The sequence below is a fragment of the Rattus norvegicus genome, chromosome 5 (assembly GCF_036323735.1).
Source record: "Rattus norvegicus strain BN/NHsdMcwi chromosome 5, GRCr8, whole genome shotgun sequence".
Classification (NCBI taxonomy): Eukaryota; Metazoa; Chordata; class Mammalia; order Rodentia; family Muridae; genus Rattus; species Rattus norvegicus.
Genome location: NC_086023.1, coordinates 126,604,814 through 126,630,759, shown reverse-complemented (window position 1 = coordinate 126,630,759; position 25,946 = coordinate 126,604,814). Strand labels below are relative to the sequence as shown.

The 25,946-nt window shown below is 47.9% G+C and overlaps 1 protein-coding gene across 2 annotated transcripts; it reads left to right on the top strand.

Annotated features, from left to right (window-relative positions):
* The first annotated feature begins 67 nt into the window (after window positions 1–67).
* Cimap2 (ciliary microtubule associated protein 2) lies at window positions 68–25,946 on the top strand. Of its 2 annotated transcripts, none has more exons than NM_001109262.2 (10): window positions 68–167; window positions 1,440–1,527; window positions 1,895–2,059; window positions 2,231–2,353; window positions 3,944–4,081; window positions 4,198–4,341; window positions 5,661–5,822; window positions 6,813–6,938; window positions 9,800–9,933; window positions 25,177–25,946. In NM_001109262.2, exons 1-10 carry the CDS (start codon window positions 112–114, stop codon window positions 25,247–25,249), a joined length of 1,209 nt encoding a protein of 402 aa, NP_001102732.1. In that variant the 5' UTR covers window positions 68–111; the 3' UTR covers window positions 25,250–25,946. The 2 variants fall into 2 exon arrangements, with proteins under 2 accessions (NP_001102732.1, XP_038966509.1); XM_039110581.2 differs by having other exon boundaries at window positions 128–167; window positions 1,905–2,059; window positions 25,177–25,471.

Genomic DNA, 25,946 nt, shown 5'->3' with positions numbered 1-25,946 from the left:
CGGGTTGCCTTGGCAGCGCGCAGTGTCAAGGGGTTGTTGCGCGGGGGTGGGGGCAGGCTGGAGGCTAGGCTCAGTGAGACCTCGCACCCACGGCGCCCCCTGCACAACAGAATGTCTACCATCCGCAAGTGGTTCAAAGGGGCGCCCTTTGGGGTGCAGAGCCACAGGTGGGGCCCAACTGCTACCTGGCCTGGCACCCAGGATCCAAGGGAGTTCCCATGGGCCCTACCAGCGCATCTGCCTCCACAAGGAAGGCTAACCCAGAGGGCTGGAGCAGGGGGAGGAAGGGAAGAGGGCTGGTTCGCCCATCCCCCACTGCTCACTTCCTCTCTTTCTTCTTCCTCCTCCTCCTTCCTCCTCCTCCTCCTTCCTCCTCTATTCTCCTTCCTCCTCCTTCATTGTCGTCGTCGTCGTCGTCGTCGTCGTAGTCGTCGTAGTCGTCGTAGTCGTCGTCGTCCTCCTCCTCCTCCTCCTCCTCCTCCTCCTCCTCCTCCTCCTCCTCCTCCTCCTCCTCCTCCTCCTCCTCCTCCTCCTCTCCCCCTTTTCCCCTTTTCCTATGTAGTCCTGGCTGGCATTGAACTCACACCGTTGCTCTCTATGAACTGGGTGGGATTAAAGTCTCCAAGTTCTTTTGTTTTCTGTTCCATTTCTGTAGTAAGTTCTTGCAAACTATTTCCAAACCATCCAATGTAAAGTATTCAGAGAGGCCACACGGTCTGTCCATCCCATGAAACTTAGCTAAAAAGTTCTGAGTAAGTTTGCAGCAGCCCAGATGTCCTCTCTCTCTCTCTCTCTCTCTCTCTCTCTCTCTCCCTCCCTCCCTCCCTCCCTCCCTCCCTCTCTCTCTCTCTCTCTCTCTCTCTCTCTCTCTCTCTCTTTCTCTTCTTTCGAGACAGTCTTTCTACATAACCCTAGCTGTGTTGAAACCCACTCTGTAGACCAGGCTGGCCTCAAAGTCATAGAGATCCACCTGTCTCTGCCTCCCAAGTGCTAGAATTAAAGGTGTGCACCATTATGCCCAACTGTCGTATTTTTTATGTCCTATTTTGTAATACAATTGCATATGAATGACCTACTAAGTGCCACACATGGTTCTAGGAGCTGAGGTCGTGTGGTGGTCTGGCTAATAGCCCTATATATAGTTAAACGTATATGGAAGAGTGTATGAAGTATCCACCATGTGGTGTAGCATCTATCTGTCTACTTAGAGGTGGGAAGGATAATGGTAAGAATTGAAGAGGATGAAGCTGTGAGGAGAAACAGAGCATAGGGTGTGGAGGCAGAGCACCTCTGGAACCCTCAAAATGATGAAGCAGACCCAAAGTGACTTTCATGGGTCAGCTTCAAAGTCATCTGTCCTGGGACACCAACTGCCTGTCTCCCAAGGCTGCCCCAGTCAGGATCAGATGGGCCCTCACTTGACTGTATACCTCCCTTAGGTTTGATGTCTCTGCTGTCCATCCCAACCAGAAGAAATTCAGCACCTTCACTGAGGCCCCATACTCCAGGCATCATTCCGTGGAACTGGTGAGCCTGCTTCCTGTCAGGTTGTCTGTGTCTCTCCCCTGTACACCCATGCATGCTCCAACCCAAGCTTGGCTCATGCACCACTTCAGATATGTTGAGAAACTCAGGACTGTGGTAAAAACCTAGGAGTTTAAGGGCCGCAAGCTTCTTCGTTCACAGCTCACCCATCGGCCTGACTCTGTTCTGTATTTCCCTGAAGTAGAACAAGGCCAGTCACAGAGTTGATCAGGACTCCATCTTGAGTGCTAAGTCCCTGGGTGTCGGGCTGGGGAAGAGTTTAGTTCCATTCCTAGGCCAGGGGTGACTTGCACATGCAGGGGTCAGGAGTAGGTGGTTATGGCTGACTCAGCTCAGAGCCTGCTCTTAGTCCCACATAGGACCTGGAACCTATAACTCGAAGGAGACCTGCTTCAGCAAGAAGTTCCTGGAACAGAAGTTGGGCGCAGGATGGGCCCGGGCCCAAGAAGCCAGCCGGCTGACCCAACTTCCCCACTTCCATTTCCAGGCCATCAAGAAGGAAAGAGAGCAGCAGGTGAACTCCGGGTCATACCCTTCCCTACCTCCAGGAGCGAGGTTTCCTGTCCACATGGCTATTCCTCCAGAGTCCTAGTGGATATAGCCTCCTCTTGGGGAACACCATCACCTTTGGGCTGGACCTTCCCCAGGTTCCTTTTTCATCCTGCCTTCTTTTCTTTGGGGGCAGGCGAACAAACGGGGGCCTGGCTCCTACAACATCAAAGACTTCTTGACTGAGCTGCAGAAGAAACCACAGAGCAAACGGGGTCTGCTCAGCTCTGGGGAGACTCGCTTCCGAGGACTCATCGGGGTATGTGATCTTGTCTCTTCCACCCTCTGTCCTTTGAGGGAAGGCTGCTGCCTCTTGGATAGTTTGAAAGGCACCCTTCTCTGAACCTGTCTCCTCCCTAGGTTTGGCCAAGCCTTCCTGGCTTTCTTGTTGACTCTTCTGCTCTCCTGTGTCTCAGCCTTGAGCCCAGTGACTGAGAAGGGATGAGTGTGGTTCATCTCTATGTTTCAGGGGAAACCTAGAGTCTATTAGAAAGCCAACAAACATTCATTTAGTTAGCCCACCAGGAAATAACAATTAAGCAGCAACAGAAAGCTGTGTACTGAGCTAGGCTTTGAGGGAGCTGGGTGTCTGGCAGTGACAAGCCTAAGAGCCGGCATCTTAGTGACACACACCTCAGCATGAAGAAGGAAATGCATATCTCTTCAGAGTTTGAGGGGAAATGGCACAGGGAAGGAGAGTGCTGTGGGGGTGAATTACAGCGAGCAGTCTGGGAAGGCCTCACTGGAACAAGATCTGCAGGTCGAGAGCAAAGGGGACTCATGACTTCTGAGCCATGGAAGGAAGCAAGACCCATTTTCATTCTTTGGGGGACAGATCTGATCCTCACAGTGGCCTGATTTTCCTAGCACTGGCCCCACCCCCTCTGCCAGGGTCTGGCTCCCCAAAGGTCTGGTTGCAAGACCCAGAGAGGCGGAGGATTGCATTATCTATGGGACAGCAGTGCCCCCATGTGGCTAAAAGGGGCATAGGCACATCAGCCACAGAAATCGGGCCAAGACAACACCCACCTCTCCACACCACAGGTTAGCTATGCTCACGGTACTTCAAAGACCAACTTTGGGTTCAGGCTCTTAGCCACAGTTCTTCTGACCTCAAGATTTCCTGTCACCTCACCCTGATTTGTGTGATGGGACCTACCAAGTGCTGGCCCCTGGGCTTTGCAGACATTCAACTCTACCACTATTCCTTGAAGGAAAGTACTGATATCTTGGTGGAGTCCCGTGGACCATGATGCTCTGAGGCCCGAGTTCCCCCAGCTAGGAAGTAGCAGAGCCAGGGTCCCAACCTAGGATTCCGGTGCTCATTCTTCCCAACCTGTTCACAGTATAGTGAGGAAGTCAGTCAGAGTTGTAGTTGTAAAGAGTAGATCTACAGAGGCTGTGGCGGAACAGCCGGGGAGGAAGGTGGGTCTCAGGAGAGATGGTGTCTGGGGATCTTAGTGGGGTTGTGATTGACAAACCAGAGGGTAGAAAAGGCATGTGAGGGATGGAAGAAATCATTGTAAGCAAGTATGATCAGGGAGACCAGGCTGAATAGGAGGTGCTGAGTCAGAAGTGCTGAGTCAGAGGTACTGAGTCAGAGGTGCTGAGTCAGAAGTGCTGAGTCAGAGGTGCTGGGTCAGAAGTGTAGCTAGCTGGACTTGGAGTTGAAGCAGTGAGCAGTGGAGGAGGTTCACGGGTGATGCTGTGTGGTGGGGTAGGTAACACGCTCAACCCGAAGACCTTGTTTCCCCTCTTGAGATATGAAACCCCAGACGTCCCTTCTTTAGCTGAACCAGCACAAAGACGGAGACTGATAGACTCTGTGTTTCCATCTCCTGCCCTGCAGAATTATTATCCCGGCCCTGGAAATTATGGGGAGAAGGGGAACCCCTACACACAGCTGGAGAAGAATTCCTGGAACCGCTCACACTCCGACGGCCTTATGTGTAGATTGTCCAGCAAGCCACCACCCTTGTCTCATCAGGTACCCCCTCAGCAACCTCATCTTGCATAGTCCTATGGGAAGACCTCAGGGGTAGGGAGGCTGAAACCTCACCTTGGCCACTCCCCTTCAGGCAACCTTACCACTTTTGTCTCTAGGGCAGTGGCCTGGGACCTGGAACCTATACCATCAAAAGCGATATTGAGACCTTTGTGGAAAAGTCCACCGGTACTCGTGGCCCCTACGACATTTTCTCTGGCGAGAGGAGCAGTCCTGTGCCCTATGGGCATTATTCAGTTCAGGTATGTGCCTGGGTGGGGGGAGGTCTAAGTCCCGGCAGGCTAATCGGTGATTAGCCACAGGAATGCAGCCCTGTGTGCCAAGGGCTGCTGGAGAGGGGGTGTACTCTGTGCCCCCGCCAGGGTGGGATGTGGTTCCCTTTGTTAGGTGAGGAACCTGAGGTCGGTCACACAGACGGTGATGGGTCAGAGCCACGGTTTGGACATCGGACTCTGTGGCTATTTCTCTCTGCAGTAACATGAACTGTACTGATACACAGGTGGCCCAACATGCACCACGGGGCCTACGGGGACCCCAAGGGTACAGGTGCAGTGTCTGGCTGTAAACATTTCCCAGCTTCATGGACTCAGCTGTGTTGATGGCCATACCCTGGGTAATGGAGCCCTAAATTGGAAGGGAGGTGGGAGAGGAGACTGGGCAAGAAATTTAGCTTACCAGACTCGTTCTCATCCCGTTAAAATCCTTTACAGGATTCTGTGGCTTTCTCAGCGTTGCTCTCTTCCTGCCTGTGGCTGTGGGGACCAAGTGTGTGTCCAGACTTGTTTGGACAACACCGAGTCACTGCATGAGAGGGATCAGTCCAGTTCACAGTCTAGGTGCAGGGAAATGGACCGTGTGGAATTTCCAGTCTCGGGGAAAGAAAAGTGCAATCAGTGGAATAAAAGCTGCGGTTTTGGGGCTGGGGATTTAGCTCAGTGGTAGAGCGCTTACCTAGGAAGCGCAAGGCCCTGGGTTCGATTCCCAGCTCCGAAAAAAAAGAACCAAAAAAAAAAAAAAAAAAAAAAAGCTGCGGCTTTAGTGGGAGAGCATTGTGAACGCTGGGGAGAAGGTGGCTGAGGTGGGAGCTACTGGGTAGTCGCTGTCCTATGACTGATCCTAGGGTCTCCTGCCTGCCACTAAGGCCACTGCCCAGCACAGCAGAGGCCCTGGGACCCCCTCCCCATTGTTGGTATCAGGGCTGAACCTCTTCGCTTGAACTTTTTTGTTACAGATTTTATTTTTTTTTAAAGAGCGATTTTAGGTTCTCAGAAGAGCTGAGAGACAAACACAGGAGTTTCTGCATCCGACACTACATACAGATTCTCCCCACTATAAAGCTCTTAAAATTTATATTCTTTTTCTTATTGGGGTGTGCAGGGTTGTTTCGTGGTGTGTTTGTGGAGGACAGAGGAGAGCTCGCAGGAGTCAGCGCTCTCCTTCCACCAGGCAGGGCCTGGGCGCCTCTGTTCATCAAGGTGCCCCATCATACATTTGATTTCCTGTGAGGGCTCGTGAACCTGTGATCCTCCTCAGCAGTTTTTTCTCTCTTCCTGTTCCTCAGAAAAAGAAGCCCAGGGAATTGACGAGTTTCAAGAGCTTTGTGGATGAACTGAACGCACCACACAAGAAGAAACAAGGGGGTTTCTCAAAATATCCCCGGGATCCGAAACACCCTACAGAGAGAATTTACTGGACAACCCTTAGTCAGTGCCCCAAAGATGTGGTCAGTGTTTGTTTTCTCTTCTGGCACATAGTTCCAGTAGGGAGGCAGGGTTCAGTGGTCAGGGGGGTGAGGGAGGCAGGGTGCAGTGGTCAGGGAGGTTGAGGGAGGTGGTGTGCAGTGGTCAGGGGATGAGGGAGGTGGGTGCAGTGGTCAGGTAGGGGGAAGCTGTCTTAGGGACCAGCTGGTGGCCAGTCTGGCCTTGTACTGTTAGTCACTTTCTGAGCCTCTCTTCCCACACCTGGCCTGTTATTGTAGCCAGCACTTACAACCATGATTAGGATTGTCCTCGTAGAACCCATAGCTGAGCCAGGCCACCAGGAAATCCCAGCCAATGAGTCTTTCTTCCTGCTCTTCCTCCTCTGGTCATACAGATGTGGAGAGTGGGCCAAAAAGGCTGGAGAGGAGAGGTTGTGATAGGTGTTTATCCTCAAGTTTGCCTACCTGATCTTCCCAGGGAGGGACCAGGCTCTGCCGGCCTCATGGCAGTCCTCTCTGGGAGACAGTGACTAGTTCTTTGAGTGGCTCTTGGCTTTTGTCACCACCATCCCCACAACCCAGCAGGGCCTGCCACAAATGCCATGGGAAGAAATGAAGTAGGGAGGCAAAGAGTATGGACAGTCTGACCGCCTGCTAACCACTGCCGTCCCCCTCCCAAGAGAGGTCATCACTTGTATTTAAAGGGAAACTGGGCCGCAGATTAAAAGGGGTTCACTGGGCCCCCTGGTACTCAGAAGATTCTATATAGGGCTCAGCTCTCTGACTCCAGGGCCAGTATGCCTTAGTCCCAGGCTGCACTTCTCTGGGCCCCTGGGAACCTGTAAAGAGGCGTCTGGTTGGGGGTATGTAGAGTGGGTGGTATGGGACACTTCCCTTCCCTTTGATGACATGTGCAGTAGTACTGGACAGGTGAGGTCAGCTGCTGTTAATCTTCAGTTGCCCAGCCTGGGCTGAGATTGCTAGGCCTCATCAGTCTTCCCTCTTTATTCTTAGAATGTAGCTGGCCCTGGTTCTTGGCTTCCTCATGAGACAGAACAGAAACATGTCAACCGGCCACCGTTCCTCCTGGCCTCCAAGCGGTCAGGCCTAAAGGCCTGCCAGATGCTTTTGGGAACCTGGGTGAGTGGGTCTGGGTTGGGGAAGCCTGGTGGTAGGCAGGAGACTCGATCCTGCCTCTACAGACAGCCCTAACGCTTTGTGGCCCTGGCACGGATGCTCCTTGGGCCCAAGGCTATCTCTCTCTTTCATCCACTTGCTTTCCTAGGTTCCTGTTTTCTAGGTCTCCAACTTGAGCAGGGCTTCTTAAAGGCTAGCTAGTCAATGGACCACATACCAGGGCTTCTGATTCAGTATGCCTTGGGGAGGAGGGCTGGACATTACATTTCTAACAAGTTTCCTTCCCCATTGCTGTGATCAAATAACCCTGACAAAGGCACCTTTAAAGGGGAAGGGGGTTTTACCTTTAAAGGGGAAAGGGGTTTTACCTTTAAAGGGGAAAGGGGTTTTACCTTTAAAGGGGAAGGAATTTTTACCTTTAAAGGGGAAGGAATTTTTACCTTTAAAGGGGAAGGAGTTTTTTACCTATAAAGGGAAAGGGTTTTTACCTTTAAAGGGGAAAGGTTTTTTTTTTAGCTTTAAAGAGGAAGGGTTTTACCTTTAAAGGGGAAGGATTTTTTTTTTTTAACCTTTAAAGGGGAAGGAGTTTTACCTTTAAAGGGGAAGGGTATTTTTGGCTTATAATCCCAGGTGACAGTCCATCATTGCAGGGAAGTCAAGGCAGGAACCAGAAGGAGCTAGTCACACTGCAGCCACAGTCAAGAGCAGAAAGGAATGAACTAATTGGCACATGGATGCGTGTTTGCGTCCAGCCCCCTCCCACTCTATACTTTACATGGTCTACGACCCAAACATGGAAAGGTGACACTGACAATGGGTGAGCCCACCCACCTCAATTAATGTAAACAAAACAATATACTCCGCAGACATGCACACATGCTGACCCACTTTAGACAGTTCCTCCTTGAGCTTCTCCTCCTGTGTGGCTGGCTCTAGGCTGTTGACAGTTGAAACTGATTATCACAGAGACAACACTTGGAGAATCAAGGAGCTACGAGGCTCCACTGCACGCTCTCTCATCTTCTTACCCTCCCTGGGGAAAGCTTCTCCCTTCTCTCAGTCCTGGGGCTTCGAGATCAGAGATGTTAGCCCATTTTCTTCTGCCTGAATGAACAGGTCTTTCGTCCCTTTCCCGTCCCGGCTCTTTTTCATTATCCCCAGGTGTGTGATGACATCCTTGGTAATGTTCTACCGGAACAGGCTAGTCCTAGCATTTGTGAACACTTCGTTGTTGTTTGTGTTGGTTTTTCAAGACAGGAGTTCTCTGTGTAGCCCTGGCTGTCCTGGAACTCATTCTGTAGACCAGGCTGGCCTTGTCTACAAGACCGAGATCCACCTGCCGCAACCTTACAACCATACACAAGTCCTAAGTGAGCAATTCCATGAATCACACAATCAGCTTACACCTCCTCTACTTTGTCTGTGACAATCACAGACTTTTTTTTTTTTCTTTTTTTGCCATTGTGGAAAAAAAATCCTTGAAAAAAGTCAACTGAGAGGAGGAGTAATTTTATTTTGATTCTGGTTCTCAGAAGTTTCAATCCACAGCTAAACTGAACCATCAGCTGGGGACCGAGTTTTCATATCCAAACTATATTTAAACCAAATGCTTCATGTCCATAATAGTCTCTCTGAGACACACTTTGCTTGTAATTTACCTGCCTTTGCATTATTATCCTGCTCCCTGCCTCAGTCTGCACCCCAACATGTGAGCTCCAGACATCTCAGGTAAAATGCTGGAGATTAGACTGGAGGCAGATGGCCATGATGCTGTCCCAGGGCCAGTGCCCAAGGTAGGTTCATTTCCGTCACTGTCATAGAAACGTCCTGACACAGAGCAGCTTGGAGGGAAAAGTTTATTTTAGCTCATGGATCCAGATTGCAGTCCACCATCTCAGGGAAGCTAAGATTGCATGCAGGGTTTAAAACAGCTATTCCATCACATGCACGGAGAGCTTGTGCTCTGCTCTCATCCAATCCAGGACCCAAACCCAGAATGATACCGGCCAGCTGGATTGTCCCACATCAACTAATAAAATGAAGACCACCCCACCATGGCCACACCCAGAGGCCAGCCTGATCCAGAAAATCTCTTGTTGAGACTCTCTTTCTAGATGGTTCTAGGCTGTGTCTAGTTGACAATTAAAACTAGTTCTCACAGCCAGCTATGCGAAGGGGAAGGGCTATGGTAGGGCCAGTTCCTAAGGAAGGGCAGGAAGGCTCCCTGGACATGCCTACTGGACAAAATCCCAGACTCTGATGGTAGGACGCCCTTGCCTGTGCTCTGTTGTGACTTTATTTTGTCATCTTGTCTTGTTCCTGAGCCTCTCTTATGTCAGACACATGGGTAGGGTGGCCAGGGCAGCCTACAAAGGACCACAAACCAGCTGGTTTAGTGAATGAAGCTGTATTCTTACAGCTCTGGATGGCAGAAGACGAGTCCACGCTCCCTATGAAGCGGATGGTAGAGAATCCTTCCTTGCCTCTTTACAGCTTTTGGTGGTGGCCAGAGACCCTCGGCTTTGCCAGCTTATGACCGTGCCACTCTAATCTCTGCCTCTGCATATGACCATCTCCCCCACTGAGCGCCTTTTTCTTATAAGCACACGAGTTGTATTAGACCGGGGTTCCCCGTGCTCTGCCATAGCCTCATCTCATCCCATTATACTCATCATAGTTCCCCAGTAAAGGTCACAGTGGGAAGCACCGTGTTAGCACTTCAGTACATTTTTGGGTGGAGTGGGTGACACGATTTGATTCCTAACAGCTGGCGTGGTGGTGGTGTCAGGGGCCCAACAGAGGGATAGAAAGCCTGAGGGCCAGGCTCACTAACCATCCTGAGGTCTCTCTTCTCCCTGCCACAGAACCCAGTCGGGGTAGGCCGCTATCTCAACACCACACTGATGGAGAAAATAGACCGGAGGCAGAGATACCGCTCTCTGTTCATGAGTGAACCCAAGCGCTACCTGCACGACCTAAACCGAGACAAACTCCTGCAGTGAGTATAGCTGGAGGTCTGGGCGGGGCTAAGAGGAGGCAGGAGGATTCTTTGGTGGCCTGGAGAAGAGGCTTGCTTAGCTCCCATGCTAACCACTCCACAGACAGCCTGGAGATACTCAGTTTAGATCTTGGTTCGGCCTCTTACTGGCTGTGTGAAGAGGGACATGATGCTCTCCCTTGAGCTTCCTGTCTGTCAGCTATCAAGCGAGTGGCTGGCCCATACAAATGGGTGATCAGTTGAAAAGCAAGGAAGAGAAGACAAAGATGACTCGTTCAGTCCAGCACCGTGCGAGCTCTAGGTACCTACATCTCCCAGGACCTCAGGTTCTTGGTATTGCTCAAGGGTTGGCAAAAGTCATTTCAGGACACCGTGAAGCCTAAGCACGAAAGCCCCACCACAAACTACGAAGAGGTTGCAGATATCAGCTACTGCCGTATTTTATTGACGTAAGAAGCCATTGGCTAAAGTACAATTTTTATGCTAAACAAGCTTATATTTGAGGGAACGTGCACTTTAGAATCGAGTTTTTTCTCTCTGGAAAATTATGGAGTGAGCATTGTGAGGACCCAGGCTGGAGACCAGATGGTTTATTCACGCATGCGTTTCGCGTGTGTGTGTGTGACCACAAATGTGGAGGGCTAAGGTTGATATTTGTTCGTGAGCGTTCTTCCACCTTATTCGTCGAGGCAGGGCCTGTCAGTCAAACCCAGAGCTCACTGATTATTCTTGCTGGCAACCTCGCTCTGGGGGATCTGTGGTCTCCACTTCCCTAGGTGAGAATCAGAGGTGGGCTGCCACACCCACTCCGTGTTTACATGGGATTGTGGGGATCCAAACTCTGGTCCCCATGCTTTTCTGGCAAGCAAGCCCTTTAACGGCTGAGCCATCTGTAGTTTTTGAATGCAATTTTAAGATAGTTTTATTTGTATAAAAATAGTCTTGTATCTTCCTCTTCCTTAATCCGTTATTTGGGAGTTCTTGAGACAGGGTAGTGGGAAGTAAGGATTTGAATAGATTACATATGAGAAAATGCCATTCCCTTCTCTTGCCTTCTCGGCTGGTTCAGTCTGGTTGGAAATAACCAAATTAGGATTCATTTTCCTTGAAGATTTGTACACTTCCTAACTCCAAGCTTGGTTTTAAACTGTGATGTCACTCTGGCTGGTGCTTGTGAGCTGCATATTTCTTTCTGGAAGCTTCCCGGACCATCTTTGTCCCTGGTATCCAGGATCTTCATGGTGATGTGCCACACTGTGGTCTGTTCTCAAGTGTTGTGCCAGGCACTGAGAGTGCTTCTGTCATCTGGAAGCTCCCCTCCTTCTCTTCTGGGGAAGTTTGATTTGGGGGCGGAGCTTAGACAACATCAGTTAAGCCATCTCTCCAGCCTGTCACATGTCATTAAGGTACACTAACACTTCTCCCCTTTCTGGCCAAGGTGTTCAGTCTTATATTACACATATTGAACCAAGACCAGAGAGGGAAGCAAGGAGATATGTTGCCTGAAGTCACACAGCTGGTGAGCAGCAGAGTAAGGACTAGAAGCCAGATCTTCCTCCTCTAGGTCGGTGACTATTCTCCCATGCCAGGCCCTTGGGAAGATTTAGGAAGGGTCATGCCTGGGTGCTCAGAGGGCTCTGTTTGTGTGTGTATGCATGTGGGGTCTGGGTATGAGTGCATGCATGTGTAAGTGTGTGTGAGTGCACATGTGTGTGTACGTGGGGTCTGGGGGTGAGTGCACAAGCATGCACATGCATGTAGGGATGCGGGTGTGAGTACACACGCATATGTGGCAAGTGCCTTCTGCAGAGCCACTTCACTGCTTAGGCTAACCTGAGCATAGTTACGTCAGGGAGAAAGGCTATGGGTTCACCTTTCACCACAAACTTAGTTTGTTTCTGAATTGTTTGATTTCTATCGAAACTTTTGTATGTGCTTTTTACTTGTTTTTGTTGTTGTTTTGAGATAAGGTTTCACGAAGCGGAGTTAGTCTCAAACTCTGTATGTAGCTGAGAGTGATTTGAACAGCCGATCCTTCTGCATCTGTCTCCCGAGTACTGGGATATAGATTATTTTTATAGCAAAAAGCAAGCAAACAAACAAAACCTTTAAATGAGCAGGACAAGGGCTCTTGAGATAGAGAACACAACTTAAGAGTTCTTTTTTTTTCAGGGCCATCTCTAACCAGGACTCCCTGGCTTTTCTCCCAATCCTCAGTTTTCCAGTCTGTAAAAGGGGAATAATTGATAGCCTACAGGGACATGATGTGTAACTTAATTAGTGCTGGTGAATGCTACTTAAAGGGTCCCTGTGGGGGTCACATCTCTGAGAAGTTTCTCTCTGGGGAGCTATGGTGTTGCTCAGGAAGCCCTGGCCCCATCTGGGCTCCTGGGACAGCAGGCTGTGCCCCAACAGGAGGGAGGCCAGGAGGTGTGAGAGATCCCAAAGCCATTGTGCACCTCCATCACCCGGCCGTTTTCAAAGCTTGCTTCGGCTTCTTCCGCTTTCGGGTGGGTGGAAATGTCAATTTTGCCTTCCTACTTTACCCTCCATGTTTTTGTTTTCTCGGTGTTTCTGTTGGCAGCAGCGTGCTCTTGTTTCCTGGAAGCAGTGTTTTCTCATCCTGGACAAGTGTGAGGATGAATCTGTTAGACGCAGTCTCTCTTTTTACCCACTCTCTTTTGTTCATTGTTGTTGTCTGTAGGTGACTTCCCACACTGTCTGGTTAACCCCACCTTGGCATGTCTGTCCCTCAGGAGATCCCTCTGTACTCTCTGATAGTTGGTGGTGCCACAGAAGAACAAGTATTAGTGCTCTTGTTGGGGTGTCTTCTAGTGTCACTGTCTAGATCTGTGTTCTTGGCCTAGGCCTGAGAAAGCTTTGTTGGGCAACTCGGCCTGGCTGCCCAATCTCTTCCATGTAGGAGAAGGGGAAGAGGCTAGAACATCAGTCAATGATTCAATTGCCATTCAATTGGAATTTTACACCACGGTGTTCACTGGACTGCAGAGAGGTCTCAGCCGTTAAGAGCATTTGCTGCTCTTGCAGAGGACCTGGTTTTGTTTCCCACACCCATGGAATCCAACACTGTCTTCTGGATTTCCTGGGCACCAGGCACGCACACAGTACACAGACATGTAGGCAAGGCTCTCGTACACGTAAAGTAAAAACAAATTTTTAAAAGAACAACAAAACCAATATGGTATACATGGACTGTGCATGCTTGTGCGTGCCAGCAGTGAGAAGGCTGAGGCAGGAGGACCACAAGTTCAAGGTCATCTTAGGCTACTTAGTGAGCTAATTACAACCTAATTGCACTTCAAGATCTTGCCACTGAATGAACGGGTGAACGAAGGAAAAGATAGACGTCTAGATATCGAGACAGAGCATTCAGCTGGTGTCCCTGTGAGCAGGGAACCCCAGTTTCCAAGAATAAATCTCCAGTCTTCAGCAGGCCGAGAGCCAGCACTCATCTCTGTGTCCTGACCGGGGAAACAGTGTGAGCAGGCGCCCGCCGCACACTCCTGCTGCCACAGAAGCTGCTCTTACTACCATCTTCTCCCTGTGATGGTGACGCACGAACTCTGGGTCACCGTAAGTCCTTCCTTCCTTGTGTTGCTCTTGCCAGGCACGTTCTCACAGCACCCAGAAAAGAAACTGTATAAAATCACACGTGCCAGCGTGCTCCAGGCACCTCTCCGGCTGCTGAGGGGGGGCAGGGAGGCCGATGCTGTTCCTGTTTGCACTTTCAACTTCATCCCATTTTCAGTGGCCCCGAATGCTGCCAGCTCTTTAGTCTTTCCCAGCAGGAGATTCCTTAGCTTTACCCTCTACTGCCGTGGGGCTTAGACTCGTGGACCTGCCCTGGTGCCGGTCTCCCACCCACGTTCCCACTTACAGAGGACACTTTTGCAAATGATTCTTCCATCTGTTTGCTCGCATGGGTCTATGGTCTAAGAGTCTTGTTTTATTTTTAGAGAAACGTTTATTATAGACTCATAGGGGGGAGCTCCAGTGGGGGGGAAAACTCCATGCCGTTTGAGTTAAGCTGGCACGCAGGTCAGCCACATGCTGGAAGGGAAGCTTTAGAGAAAGACTAAGGCCAATGTACAAGGAACAGTGAACTTCAGCTCTGGCCAGAGTTAGCTTTAAGAAGACTCATTCCTTTACTTTTATTTCAGTGCATTTCCAGGAGAGAAAGAGGCTAATGCATTGTGTTAAGTTACTTTTCTACTGCCATGACAAAACGCCAGGACCAGGGCAACATTTCTTTTAAAAGATTTATTTATGCCTATGAGTACACTAGACACACCAGAAGAGGGCATCAGATCCCATTACAGATGGTTGTGAGCCACCATGTGGTTGCTGAGATTTGAACTCAGGGCCTCTGGAAGAGCAGTCAGTGCTCTTAACCGCTGAGCCATCTCTCCAGCCCCAGGAAACTTATAAAAGAAATTATAATATAAAATTAGTTTGGAGGCGCAAAGTTCCACTGGGTTAAGAGTCCCTGACCTGTACAATGGGGAACTTGGCAGCAGGTCAGTAGGCAAGGCTCTGGAGCAAAAGTTGAGAGCTCACATCTTATCCACAAGCATGAGAAACATGAGGCAGAGAGCTAACTGTTGATGGTGTAGGCTTTGAAAATTCAAAGCCAGGCCCAAGAGACACACCTCCTCCAGCTAGACCACACCTCTTACTCCTTCCTGAATAGTTCCACCAACTGTGGACCAAATATTCAAATATATGAGCTTATGGGGGGAGGGTGGAGTTCATGTGAAGTATGGTATAATTTCTTTTTTTTAAAGATTTATTTATTTATTTTATGTATGTGAGTACACTGTAGTTGTCCTCAGACACACCAGAAGAGGGGCATCAGATCCCATTACAGATGGTTGTGAGCCACTATGTGGTTGCTGGGATTTGAACTCAGGACCTCTGGAAGAGCAGTCAGTGGGCTTAAAGGCTTGTATCACCACTGCCTAGCAAAAGACAATATAAATTCTTTTGCATTTACCTTTGTTGTTGCCCTTTTAACTTTTTCTTTCTTTAAACTTTTAATTAATTAATTTGCATGTGTGCATGCATAGACATCCATGTGTACAAGTGCCACGGCACATATATTGTCACAGACGACAGTCAGTAGTTAGTTACAGTTGACAGCAGTCCGGTCTCTTCGACCATGTGGGTCCCTGGACTTAACGGTGTCTTTACCCTCTGAGCCATCTCATTGGCTCAAGACAGCTAATCTTCAATCAAATCAAAGCAGTCAGGCATATTCTAGGTTTCTCTTCTGAAACATACATGGTAGAACACATGATTTACGCAATTCTCAAAGAAGAGAATCGGATCATAAATCATTTCTTGTAGTCAAAGTATCATTTGTTTTCATACAAGACATATGAGATCTGCATGAGGATTGAAGATGTATCCCAAACACATCCCTCCTGAAAATATTAAGGGATCTTCTCTAGTCAGACAAAGATTGAATTAAGGCAAAGGGCTCAGGAGTGGGAGGGATATAAAAATATTTCTGGGTACAATATGTAAACAACAATAAAAGACAAACTAATAGTCCAAACTTCGAGCTGCTGGGGTGATCTTCCTGTGCACTGCATAAAGCTTGTCTTTGTGTTACTCAAATGTTGTTTCTGTACCAGCAGAGAGCTGAGTAATGTCTGGACTTTAGTATTGTTATTTTTACAAAACACAGAGACTCTGAGGCTGGTGATGCTTGATAAAAATAATAATACCAAAATCCAGACAGTGCTCAGCTCTCTGCTGGTACAGAAATCAACATTTGAAACAAGACAAAGACAAGCTTTATGCGGTACACAAGAAGTCTATCCCAGCATCCAGCAAAGAGGAACTGAAGATAAAATATTAAACAGACCAAAGATGGATACTTTTGTTGTGTTTGACAAGCTCTTGCTATGTAGCCTATGTAGCCCAGAGTGGCCTAGAACCCCCAGTGCAGCTCTAAGCTCCCACGGGCTGAGATTACTTGAGTGCACCACCATACTCCGCTACAAGATGAACACTTAATCCTGAGAAACAAAATCATGAAGAAATCCCAGTAACCATGATCTTTCCCATACCCAAATACGTGACAAAGTCCCTCATAATAATGACAGGAATTCTCAGGAGATTTGTCTGAAAATATGGCAGACGAGGGCATGTAGTAATTATTTGGAGGCTTCGGATAGATAAATTTTACCCTGCCATTTCAGACACTTAAGCAACATTTATAAGAGGGCTGGAGAGATGGCTCCGTGGTTAAGAGCACTGACTGCTCTTCCAGAGATCATGAGTTCAATTCCCAGCAACCACATGGTGGCTCACAACCATCTGTAATGGGATCTGATGCCCTCTTCTGGTGTGTCTGCGGACAGCTACAGTGTACTCATATATGTAAAACAGATAATCAATTTTTTAAAAAGGACACATTTATAAAAACTGATTTTCTAGGAAAATCTCAATATAAGTGTCTAAGCCAAAATGTCATCATAGAAAAATTTATGTCCATTTTTCTAAATGTAATATAATAAGGCAAGAAGTTAACATCAAAAGAATGATTCCCCAAACCAGGAACCTAGAAATTAGAAACTTCTTTTTAAATTAAACTTTCAGGGGGTTGGGGATTTAGCTCAGTGGTAGAGCGCTTGCCTAGCAAGCACAAGGCCCTGGGTTCGGTCCCCAGCTCCGAAAAAAAAGAAAAGAAAAAAAATTAAACTTTCAGTTAGTGCACAAGCAATGGTCTTAGGTAAGGGAGCTTGCACATACCTGGTATTACCATGCCACTGACCTCCCCTGCCCTCTCTTATCCCTTGACTTCTGCTTTCAAGAAAGGCCTCTTCTGGCTGGGTGTGCTGATACATGTCTCTAAGCCCATAAGAGGCAGGGGGATATCTGTACATTCCCGGCCAGCCTGGATTACATAGCAAGTTTCAGGCAGCCATGGGCCACATAGTTAGACCCGGTTTAAAACAAACAAGCAAGCAAATACCCCTTAAGTGCTTAAGTTTAAGAGAATAATTGAGTTTGAAATTTTAACTACTTAGAAAAGAATTACAATGAAGACTGTAGATACAAACTGTAAAATGCAGCAAAGCCCAGGAAACCCTCAGCTTTAAGTGAGCTGCTGGAGGCCTGGCTCGGCAGTTAAGGGCAGGTGCGATCGCAGTGGGGTCAAGTCTTGGTCCCAGCACCCATGTCAGGGGCTTACAACTAGTTACCTGTAACTCGAGCTCTGGTGGTCTGACGCCCTCTTCTGGATACTGACACATGCACATACCCCATGCAAACACACACTTATACTTAATTTAAAAACAAAATAATTTTTTTAAAAAAAAGTGGGTTGGGGTTTGGGGATTTAGCTCAGTGGTAGAGCGCTTGCCTAGGAAGCGCAAGGCCCTGGGTTCGGTCCCCAGCTCCGATAAAAAGAACCAAAAAAAAAAAAAAAGTGGGTTGAAGAGATGGCTTAGTAATTAGGAACACTTGTTGCTCTTGCAGAGGTCAGACTTGTAGATCACAATCTTCTGTAGCCCCAGCTCCAGGGATCTGACACCTTCTTCTGCTGCCTTCAACATACAGTTATAGCCATGTACATGTACTGTACACACACACACACACACACACACACACACACACACACACACACACACACGTTGGGATTTAGGAATTGCCACCCAAACCATATGAATACTGATTTCATTTAATCAAGAATAGTTTATCGAATGCACAACCTAACAAAACCCACAAAAAGGAACCGAGAACCTAATTGTGGTGCCAGTTTGTTCTTAAGACAGGCTTATAAAGGAGAAAACTACAATGACCACAATGAGCTCATACAAAGGTGCAGGAAATGATGCCCAGTGGTCAGCTCTGACTCAAGATACTTTAGACATAACAGTTCATATTGACCTTTGATTTGATGGGTCCTACGCAAATCTTTGTGGACTGTTTTAAGATTAACAAACCTCATGCAGAACACTCAGAACATAACGGGAGATGTGGTCAGCATGACCCTGCTCTGAGTCAAGCTATTTTTCTGTGTCAGTGACTGGCAGGCATATTACGGCAACAATATGAAATAGCTGGGGTGCATGGAACAAGATGGCTACAGCTGTGCTGGGGGTAGGGGAGCGGCCTCAACAACAACGACGACAACAACATACAATTTATTTTTAATTTAAAAACAGCTGGAATAAACAGTAAAAGTGAATAGAGACAGTGTTGGGGAGGGATTCTCACTGGATCCTTCCTACCCTTTGATGTTGGTGTCTGCCATTTTCCAGGGTGGTGGCTATGGTCCCATGGACTTGTGGCTGTAAAATGTGTAAAAGTCACAGGTTACAGAGGTGCCGTGGCAGTGACTGGTCTGCCATTTTCCTGTCTCTTTATATGGGTATACATGGTTTGAAGAGGGATTTGAGGGGATTTGCCACATCTCACAGGAGGGCAGAGAATGCAGGGAACAGGATCTGTGGCTCTGACTCTGAGCTTGTGCTTCATTTCATCTCCTGGGTCAAGACAGAATGAGGCCATGGGTGGTGAGACATGCCCTTTCCCAGCATGCCGTCTGTCTCTAATCCAGGCGAGGACGAGCATATGTCAGAGGTGCAGAACCTCCTGGAGTGTGTGAGTCCACTGACTTTTTCTTAGTCTTAGTTCCAAATCTCACCTGCTTTCTTTTGGGCTTCTAACCTCTGCTGTGAGTATGGGAAAGCCTTCTTTTTATTTTACTGTGTATACAGTAGGTACTCTATGTATGTTCACTGGACAGCAGATCTCCATCTTGTTACCTTTCTAGATCTTTTGACTAGGACATTTTATTTTATTTTGTTACAGATCCCCAGACCTTAGTAGGCCCCAGACCTTAGTTTAACTGTCCCCATAATGGAAATACCAGTGAGGCCTTGGAACCCAGCATGTAGGCAGCACCACCTGCAAATTGAAAATACAGACCTACACCATCAAGGCCCATAGTTCTGGGAAAGCCCCCAGATGTACTTATTTTGCTTTTTGGTTTCTGTAGTTCCACTTCTGAATAACTGACCTTACTCACTGAGGTATGTCAATACAGCGTGTGGGTTTGTATTTAAAAGTTCACCCTGAGGGACTGTCCTTGGATACTGAACACCCAATGTAGTCAATGGCTTGGCTTGAACCCGTGACTGAGCAGCCTTGTCTGGAGGACCCACTATGACACCTCTGTTTTCAAGACAGAATCTTCCTATTGGCCCTAACTGTCTTGGAACTGTGTAGACTGGGGCTGACCTCAGACTCAGAGAGATACCACCTCTGCCCCAAGTGCTGGGATTAAAGGCATGTGTTGTCACACCCAGCCCTAACTGGGATTTTAAAATTCTGTTTGGGTGTGATGGTGTGCACCTTCAATCCCAGCACCGGGGAGGGGTATCTCTCTAAATTTGAGACCAACCTGGTCTTCATATCAAGCTCCAGACCATCCAAGGCTGCATAGTAAGACACTGACTCAAAACCACAAAGGAAGCAGAAACTCTAGCTGGCCTACTCTTTGGCCGTGTGGACCAGTGCCAGCCTGGCAGCTCCCTTCCTGGCCTCGTCCTAGGGCCACTGACTGTACGTGGTTGTTCTAGTGTTTATCTGGGAGCCTCCTATGTATAGTCAGTCACAGCTCTGCCTAAATACAGAAGCTTCCCTGATTTTCTGGACAGTGTCTCTTTATCCTCAGCCTCTTGCACACCCCAGGGTGGCACATGCTTCCCCGTGGTACTGTGGCTTCCTCACAGAGCGTCTCTGTTCCCCTGCTCCAGGGCCTTGCTGATTTGTAGAGGAGGAACTCATGAACACTTGTCAAATGAGGAGCTCATTTATGTGTTCATTAATGAAATGGGCCAGCGACTAAAGAAGGCCATGAAAGGAACACTTGAGAAGCTTCTGGGCTTACTTGGCAGAAATTTACACCTTTTATTTTTTTGCGTAATGTTTTATTATGAGAAAAATTGAACATGTAGAAAAGGTGACAGGATTTTACACCACCCATTCATCATTTAGACTTCGTTACCACGGCCTAGCCAGTTGGCTCATGGGATAAAAGCACTCATTGCCAATCCTGGTGACCTGAGTTCAATCCCTAGAGCTCACATGGTGGGATTAGAAACCACTGTCGGAAAACTGTCCTTTGACACACAACACGACATTCGTGTATCTGCACTCTCTTTTATAAACAAAATTATTATTACACATAATTATCACATTATTAACTCTAATGCTTAATTATATCTTCTATCTGCCACTCTATTAGACATCTTTATACAAGATTTAAATTACGTGTGTTTGTATATTTGCGTGTGGGTATGTACACATGGATGCAGTGCCTAGAGAGGCCAGAAGAGGGCGTCTGATCTCCTGGATGGAGTTGCAAGTGGTTGTGAGTTACTGGATGTGGGTGCTGGGAGCTAAACTCAAGTCCCCTGCAAGAGCAGTGTATGTTTTCAACCACTGAGCCTTCTCTTCTGTGCCTCTTAATCATCTTTTATTTTTGATAAATCTCAAAGGAAATGGCAGGCATTAATACACTTCTGCCCAAACACTTCCTTCCGCACTGTCCTTTCAGCATTTTAGTTAAAATGCATATTTATCTAAACCTCTCAAATTGGGATCATAAATTTTCAGTGCTCAAAGTAATATTAAATTCTTATATTCTTGAAGTATGTTTACAGTATACACAGAGACCTTAAATTTACATGTTTTTATATGGTTACTTTTCTCATTACTGTAAGAAGATACCTAACCAAACTAATTTGAGGAGGAAGGATTTCTTGTGGCTCTGGGTTGGTGGGCATAGTTCATCAAGGTAGAGAAGATGGCTGTGGGAACAGCTCTTCTGTGGCAGCAGGAGTGTGAAGCACCTGGTCGCATTGCGTCCCCAATCAGGAAGCAGGGAGAGAGGAACGCTAGTTGGAGTGGTTTGAATAGGACTCCATAGACTCATGTGTTTGAATGCTTGGCCCATAGGGAGTGGCGCTATTAGGAGGTGTGGCCTTGTTGGAGGAAGTGTGTCACTGTGGGGGTGGGCTTTGAGGCCTTCTATGCTCAGGCTATGCCCAGTGTGAAATCCAGTCTCTTTCTGCTGCCTGTGGATCAAGATGTAGAGCTGTTGGCTCCTCCAGCACCATGTCTGCCTGCACACTGTCATGGTTCCCATCATGATGATAATGGACTGAACCTCTGAAACTGTAAGCCAGCCCCAATGAAATGTTTTCCTTTGTAAGAGTTGCCTGAGTCATGGTTTCTTTTCACAGCAATGAAACCCTAAGACACTAGTGCCCAGCTTGCTTCCTCTGTTGTGTTCAGTCCTGCATCCCAGCTAATGAGGATGGGTCACATTCAGGAGGGTCAGAAGATGAGTTAAACATCTCTGGGGTTACCCTCACAGGCATGCCCAGAAGTGTACTTCCTACCTGATTCTAAAGCATGCCAAGTTGACAAAGTTAACCACCACAGTAGTACATCCTCTGTGAGATAACTGAGCATTGATTTCAGTGTTTCTCAGTTGAGACTACTGAAGTTTTAAGAGAGCATGAATTCCCAAAGTTACTGTTAGTGCGTGGTGTTGATGCCTCCTCAGAAATTCACGGAGCACTTACTCTGTGCAGGCACTGGCCTGGCTCCTGGGACAGCGTAGCAGAGAAGACAGCAGGTCAGAGCCGCTAGCTTTTTGGGAACATACCCTACTCCCCACCACTGCAAGATAGCATGAGATCTGGAGGAGGCAGGGAGCACTTAGAATCCCTCCCCTCCCTCCCTCCCTCCCTCCCTCCCTCCCTCCCTCCCTCCCTCCCTCCCTCCCTCCCTCCCTCCTCCCTCTCTCCTCTCTCTCTTCTCTCCCCTCCCCTCCTCTCCCCTTTCCTCTCCTCCTCCTCCTTCTTCTCTCTCTCATTTTCTCTCTCTCTCTCTCTCTCTCCGTGTAATCTGTCCCCCACTTCTCTCCCCAGAGTTCCTAAAATATAGACCAGGATGGATTCTTTGGGCTCAGGAAGGCTGAGAAAGAATCCAGCATCTTCTTGTTCTCACCCTGTCTACTTCCACCCCATCCCCTCTATTCACTTTCCTACACTTCCTGGACTTTTGTATATCCTATTTGCTGAAAGATTGGGGTGTTGGTGTCAGAAAGAGGGACTCTAGGAGCCCCCTCCCTGACCTTCAGCCTAATATGAACTGGAGAGTGTCACTGGGAATGGTGTATAGAGGCTGTGAGTGACAGCAAGAACAGGGTGGCCGGTCACTAAAGGCCTTAGACACCAAGCTGAAGTCTTGGACTTGGTTCTGTTAGAAGTCATAGGTTTTCCTAAAGGTCAGCTCTAATTGTTTATATTTTTTATTTACTTATTTGTTTTTGAGACAAGGTCTCACCAGGTAGCCTTGACTAACCTGGAACTCACTATGTAAAGCAGGTCTTCATATCAAGCTCCAGACCATCCAAGGCTGCATAGTAAGACACTGACTCAAAACCACAAAGGAAGCAGAAACTCTAGCTGGCCTACTCTTCATAGAGATTGACCTGTCTCTGCTTTCTGAATATTAGGAATAAAGGTCTGTGTCACCACATCCAGCCTTAAAAGTAAGATTTAGAATAGTATAATCTGGGCTGGAGAGATGGCTCAATGGTTAAGAGCACTGACTGCTCTTCCAGAGGTCCTGAGTTCAATTCCTAGCAACCACATGGTGGCTCACAACCATCTGTAATGAGATCTGATGCCTTCTTCTGGTGTATCCGAAGACAGCAACAGTGTACTCACATATATAAAATAAACAAATCTTAAAAAAGGAATAGGATAATCTACCTACATAAAAATCATTTTTTTCTCAGGCATGCACTTTATAAGATCTAAACATATATTTTGTGTGTGTGAATGCAGTGCCCACAGAGGCCAGAAGAGGGTGTTTGATCCATGGAGCTGAAGTTAAAGGTGTCTGTGAGCTGCTCAAGGTGGATGCTAGAAACTGAACTCCAGGCACTGTGTGTGCTTTCAACCACTAAGTCATCCTCCAGGCCCTAGAATTTTAATGTATTTATGCATGTGGAAGCTAGAAGACAGGCTGAGGTGTCATTTCTCAGGAATGCTGTCCACCTTATTAAGCGGTGGGATCTGTCTTCAGTCTGGAGCTCACCCACTAGGCTAGGCTGACTGACCAGTAAGCCCAGATCTACTTGTCTCCACCTTCCCTGTTCTGGGATTACAGCATACGCTATATTCCTACCTTGTCATGTGGGCACTGGAGAGCAAACCCAAGTTGTCATGTATACATAGCGGACGCTTTGCTAACTGAGCCATCTCCCCAGCTTCCAGTTTCTGAGTTTGACAGATGCATACAGTCATGAAACCACAAGCAAGAAAGTTTCTTTGTGCTTCCTGCACCAATGCACTGTGTCCATGCTGGCAACAAACATGTCCGACATCTCAAACCGAATCAACCCTGCACGGACACACCTTCCCCGTGTTTTTGAGGCCACCCATGTTGCAGAGATAGCTTGGTTCCTTTGAGGCCAAAGCGTATCAGCGAGTGCATGGGCTGCCCTTGCTCACATCTCAGTCTTCAGTAAAGCTGCTGTAGCGAGCTGTGTAGAGCTCTCTAGATAGCCAGGTTTCCATTTCTTTTAGTAACTATCCCAGAATAGGTTATGTAAGTCATTTGGTAAAATGCACATACAGCGGCCTAAGACACTCTCAGAGTATTCAGTGATGCTGAGCGGTTTGTATTGCCCCAGTGACCTTTACTTGATCCACGTCCTGGGTTTGTTTCCATACTTTGTTGGTGATGCCGGGGATAGAACCTGTGTCTTGCATGTGCTAGACAAGCACTCTGCCCTGAGCTACATTCCCAGCCCCACCACATCGTTGTTATGTGAGACCTTTGTGTTTGCATTTTTGTCGTTCTAATTGTGTTTCACTACAGTTTGAATTTGCATCGCCCATGTTGAACTCCACCCCTCCCCTTCTTTTTTTTTTTTTTTTTTTTTTGGTTCTTTTTTTCGGAGCTGGGGACCGAACCCAGGGCCTTGCGCTTCCTAGGTAAGCGCTCTACCACTGAGCTAAATCCCCAGCCCCACCCCTCCCCTTCTTATCTGAAGTATTTTCAAAGCTTTTTATTCATCTTGAAGAGCAGGTTGCTCACTTCCTTACATGACCCTTGGAGAATTCTTTCTTTTATTTTTCATTTGTACTTACCTGTCTGTGTCTGTTTGTGGGTATGTGCCCATGACTGCAGATGCCCGCAGAGGCTGGAGGCTTCGGATCTCTCTGGGCTGGGGTTATAGGTGGTGGGGAGCCTCCCGGTGTGACTGCAGGGAGTTGGCCCGTGGATCCTCTCTGCTTAGCCATTTCCACAGCCCCCATCTTTTGAGAATGCATTCAATATTATTAGCGTAAGCTATTTCTTAGACATTGTATTTACAAACAGGAGTAAATATTTACTCCAAGGTGATCAGAAGGGTTTTAAAAGGAAGTAATTGTGGTGTCTTAGAAGCGACTCTCTGGCGTTTTAGGTAGGTAGATGGTGTTGGGAAGGACAGAGACAAGAGTCTGTCTCATCTAGATGAAAGCAGAGGCTCTAGCAGAGACCTAAGACACAAGTCCACTGGATGGCACGGGACGCCTCTTCACTCCCTTCTCTCCTGAGCCTTCTCTCCTGCCTCCGTCCTTTGACTAGTTTTGTGGCATCTCCACTCTAGATCATGACTGAGGGTTAGGGCCAAGAGCAGGAAACAACCATAGCTCCGTCTTCATGGAGACCCTGCCACAGTTGGAGAAAACAGGCAGTAACTGAGAGTAAGCCAGCTTGCTCTGTTTTTTTCCCTATGTGTCTGTTTCTCATGTGTATAAAATGTAGTAGTGCATGTGTGTGTGCGTGCATACGTGCGTGCGTGTGCACACGTGTGTGGATGCCTGGCATGTGTGTTTATATGTGTGTAGAAGCCTTAAGTTTACTTAGGGTGCCTTCTTGGTCACGTTCTGCTTTACTTGTTGAGGCATGGTCTCTTGCTGAAGCTGGTCCTCACCGATTCTGCTAGTTTAGCTAGCCTTCTTGTGGTTTTTCTCTGACCTCTTATAAGACAGCCTGGCTATGATAAAACGGGTATAAAGTAGAGAACTTTCCCTTAGAAAGGACCCTTTGCTGTAAGAGGTCTGGAGGCCATGGGTGGGGAGCTCACTCCCTTGCAAGAGATTGTGCCCACTTTTACCTTCTCTCTTTTTACAGGGAACGGATTACACCTTTTACGAAGGGCAAGTGCCGTCCAACTGTGGACTACAATTCAGATCCGACTCCTTAAAGCCACACGGAAAGAACATCCAGAGAGCCCAAGGCCGGAAGAGAGACCTTGGGATGGCAGGATGGGAAGGGGAGCAGGGGTCTTGGAGAATGCCTGGGAGAGAGGAGAAGGCGGGAGGGAGGGTCATCTTTGCTGTAGCCCTATGGTCAAAAGTCACAGTGTCTGATGGGACAGCAGGGGGGCCAGGTATCTTTTGTTACAAGAGATCCATTGTTCTAAGCATTCTAGTCAGCTGGTGATGTGAATCTGGGAGCCAGACAGCAGATGGATGGAAGAGGGGAGCATGGGTGACTCCCCGCAACCCAGAGCGTGGGTACCTAACTCATTATTGTCCCAGAATGAGGCTGGGAGAGAGCATTTGTTATGCAGCAGTTTGGGCCTCCTAGGAAAACCCCATCTCCACACTAGGATGCTTCTGGAAGCTCAACAAAGTCTCGTGTTGAGAGGAGACTGCTGACTTCCAGTGTCCAGCAGTTGAAACAGCCTCTGCACCCTACTTTAGCACTGTGGGCCGACCAGCGTAGTCAGAGGTGGGTCTGTGGGGGTGAGTGACAACATCCTGTGACATTCCCCTCACGGTTTACATCGATGACAGTTGAGTGTGGTGGCAGGAGCCAGCTGTCCCCAGAGAAGAGGATGCAGAGACCCGACAGACTCAGCCACAGAACTTACATAATAAAACAATTTCAGACACGTT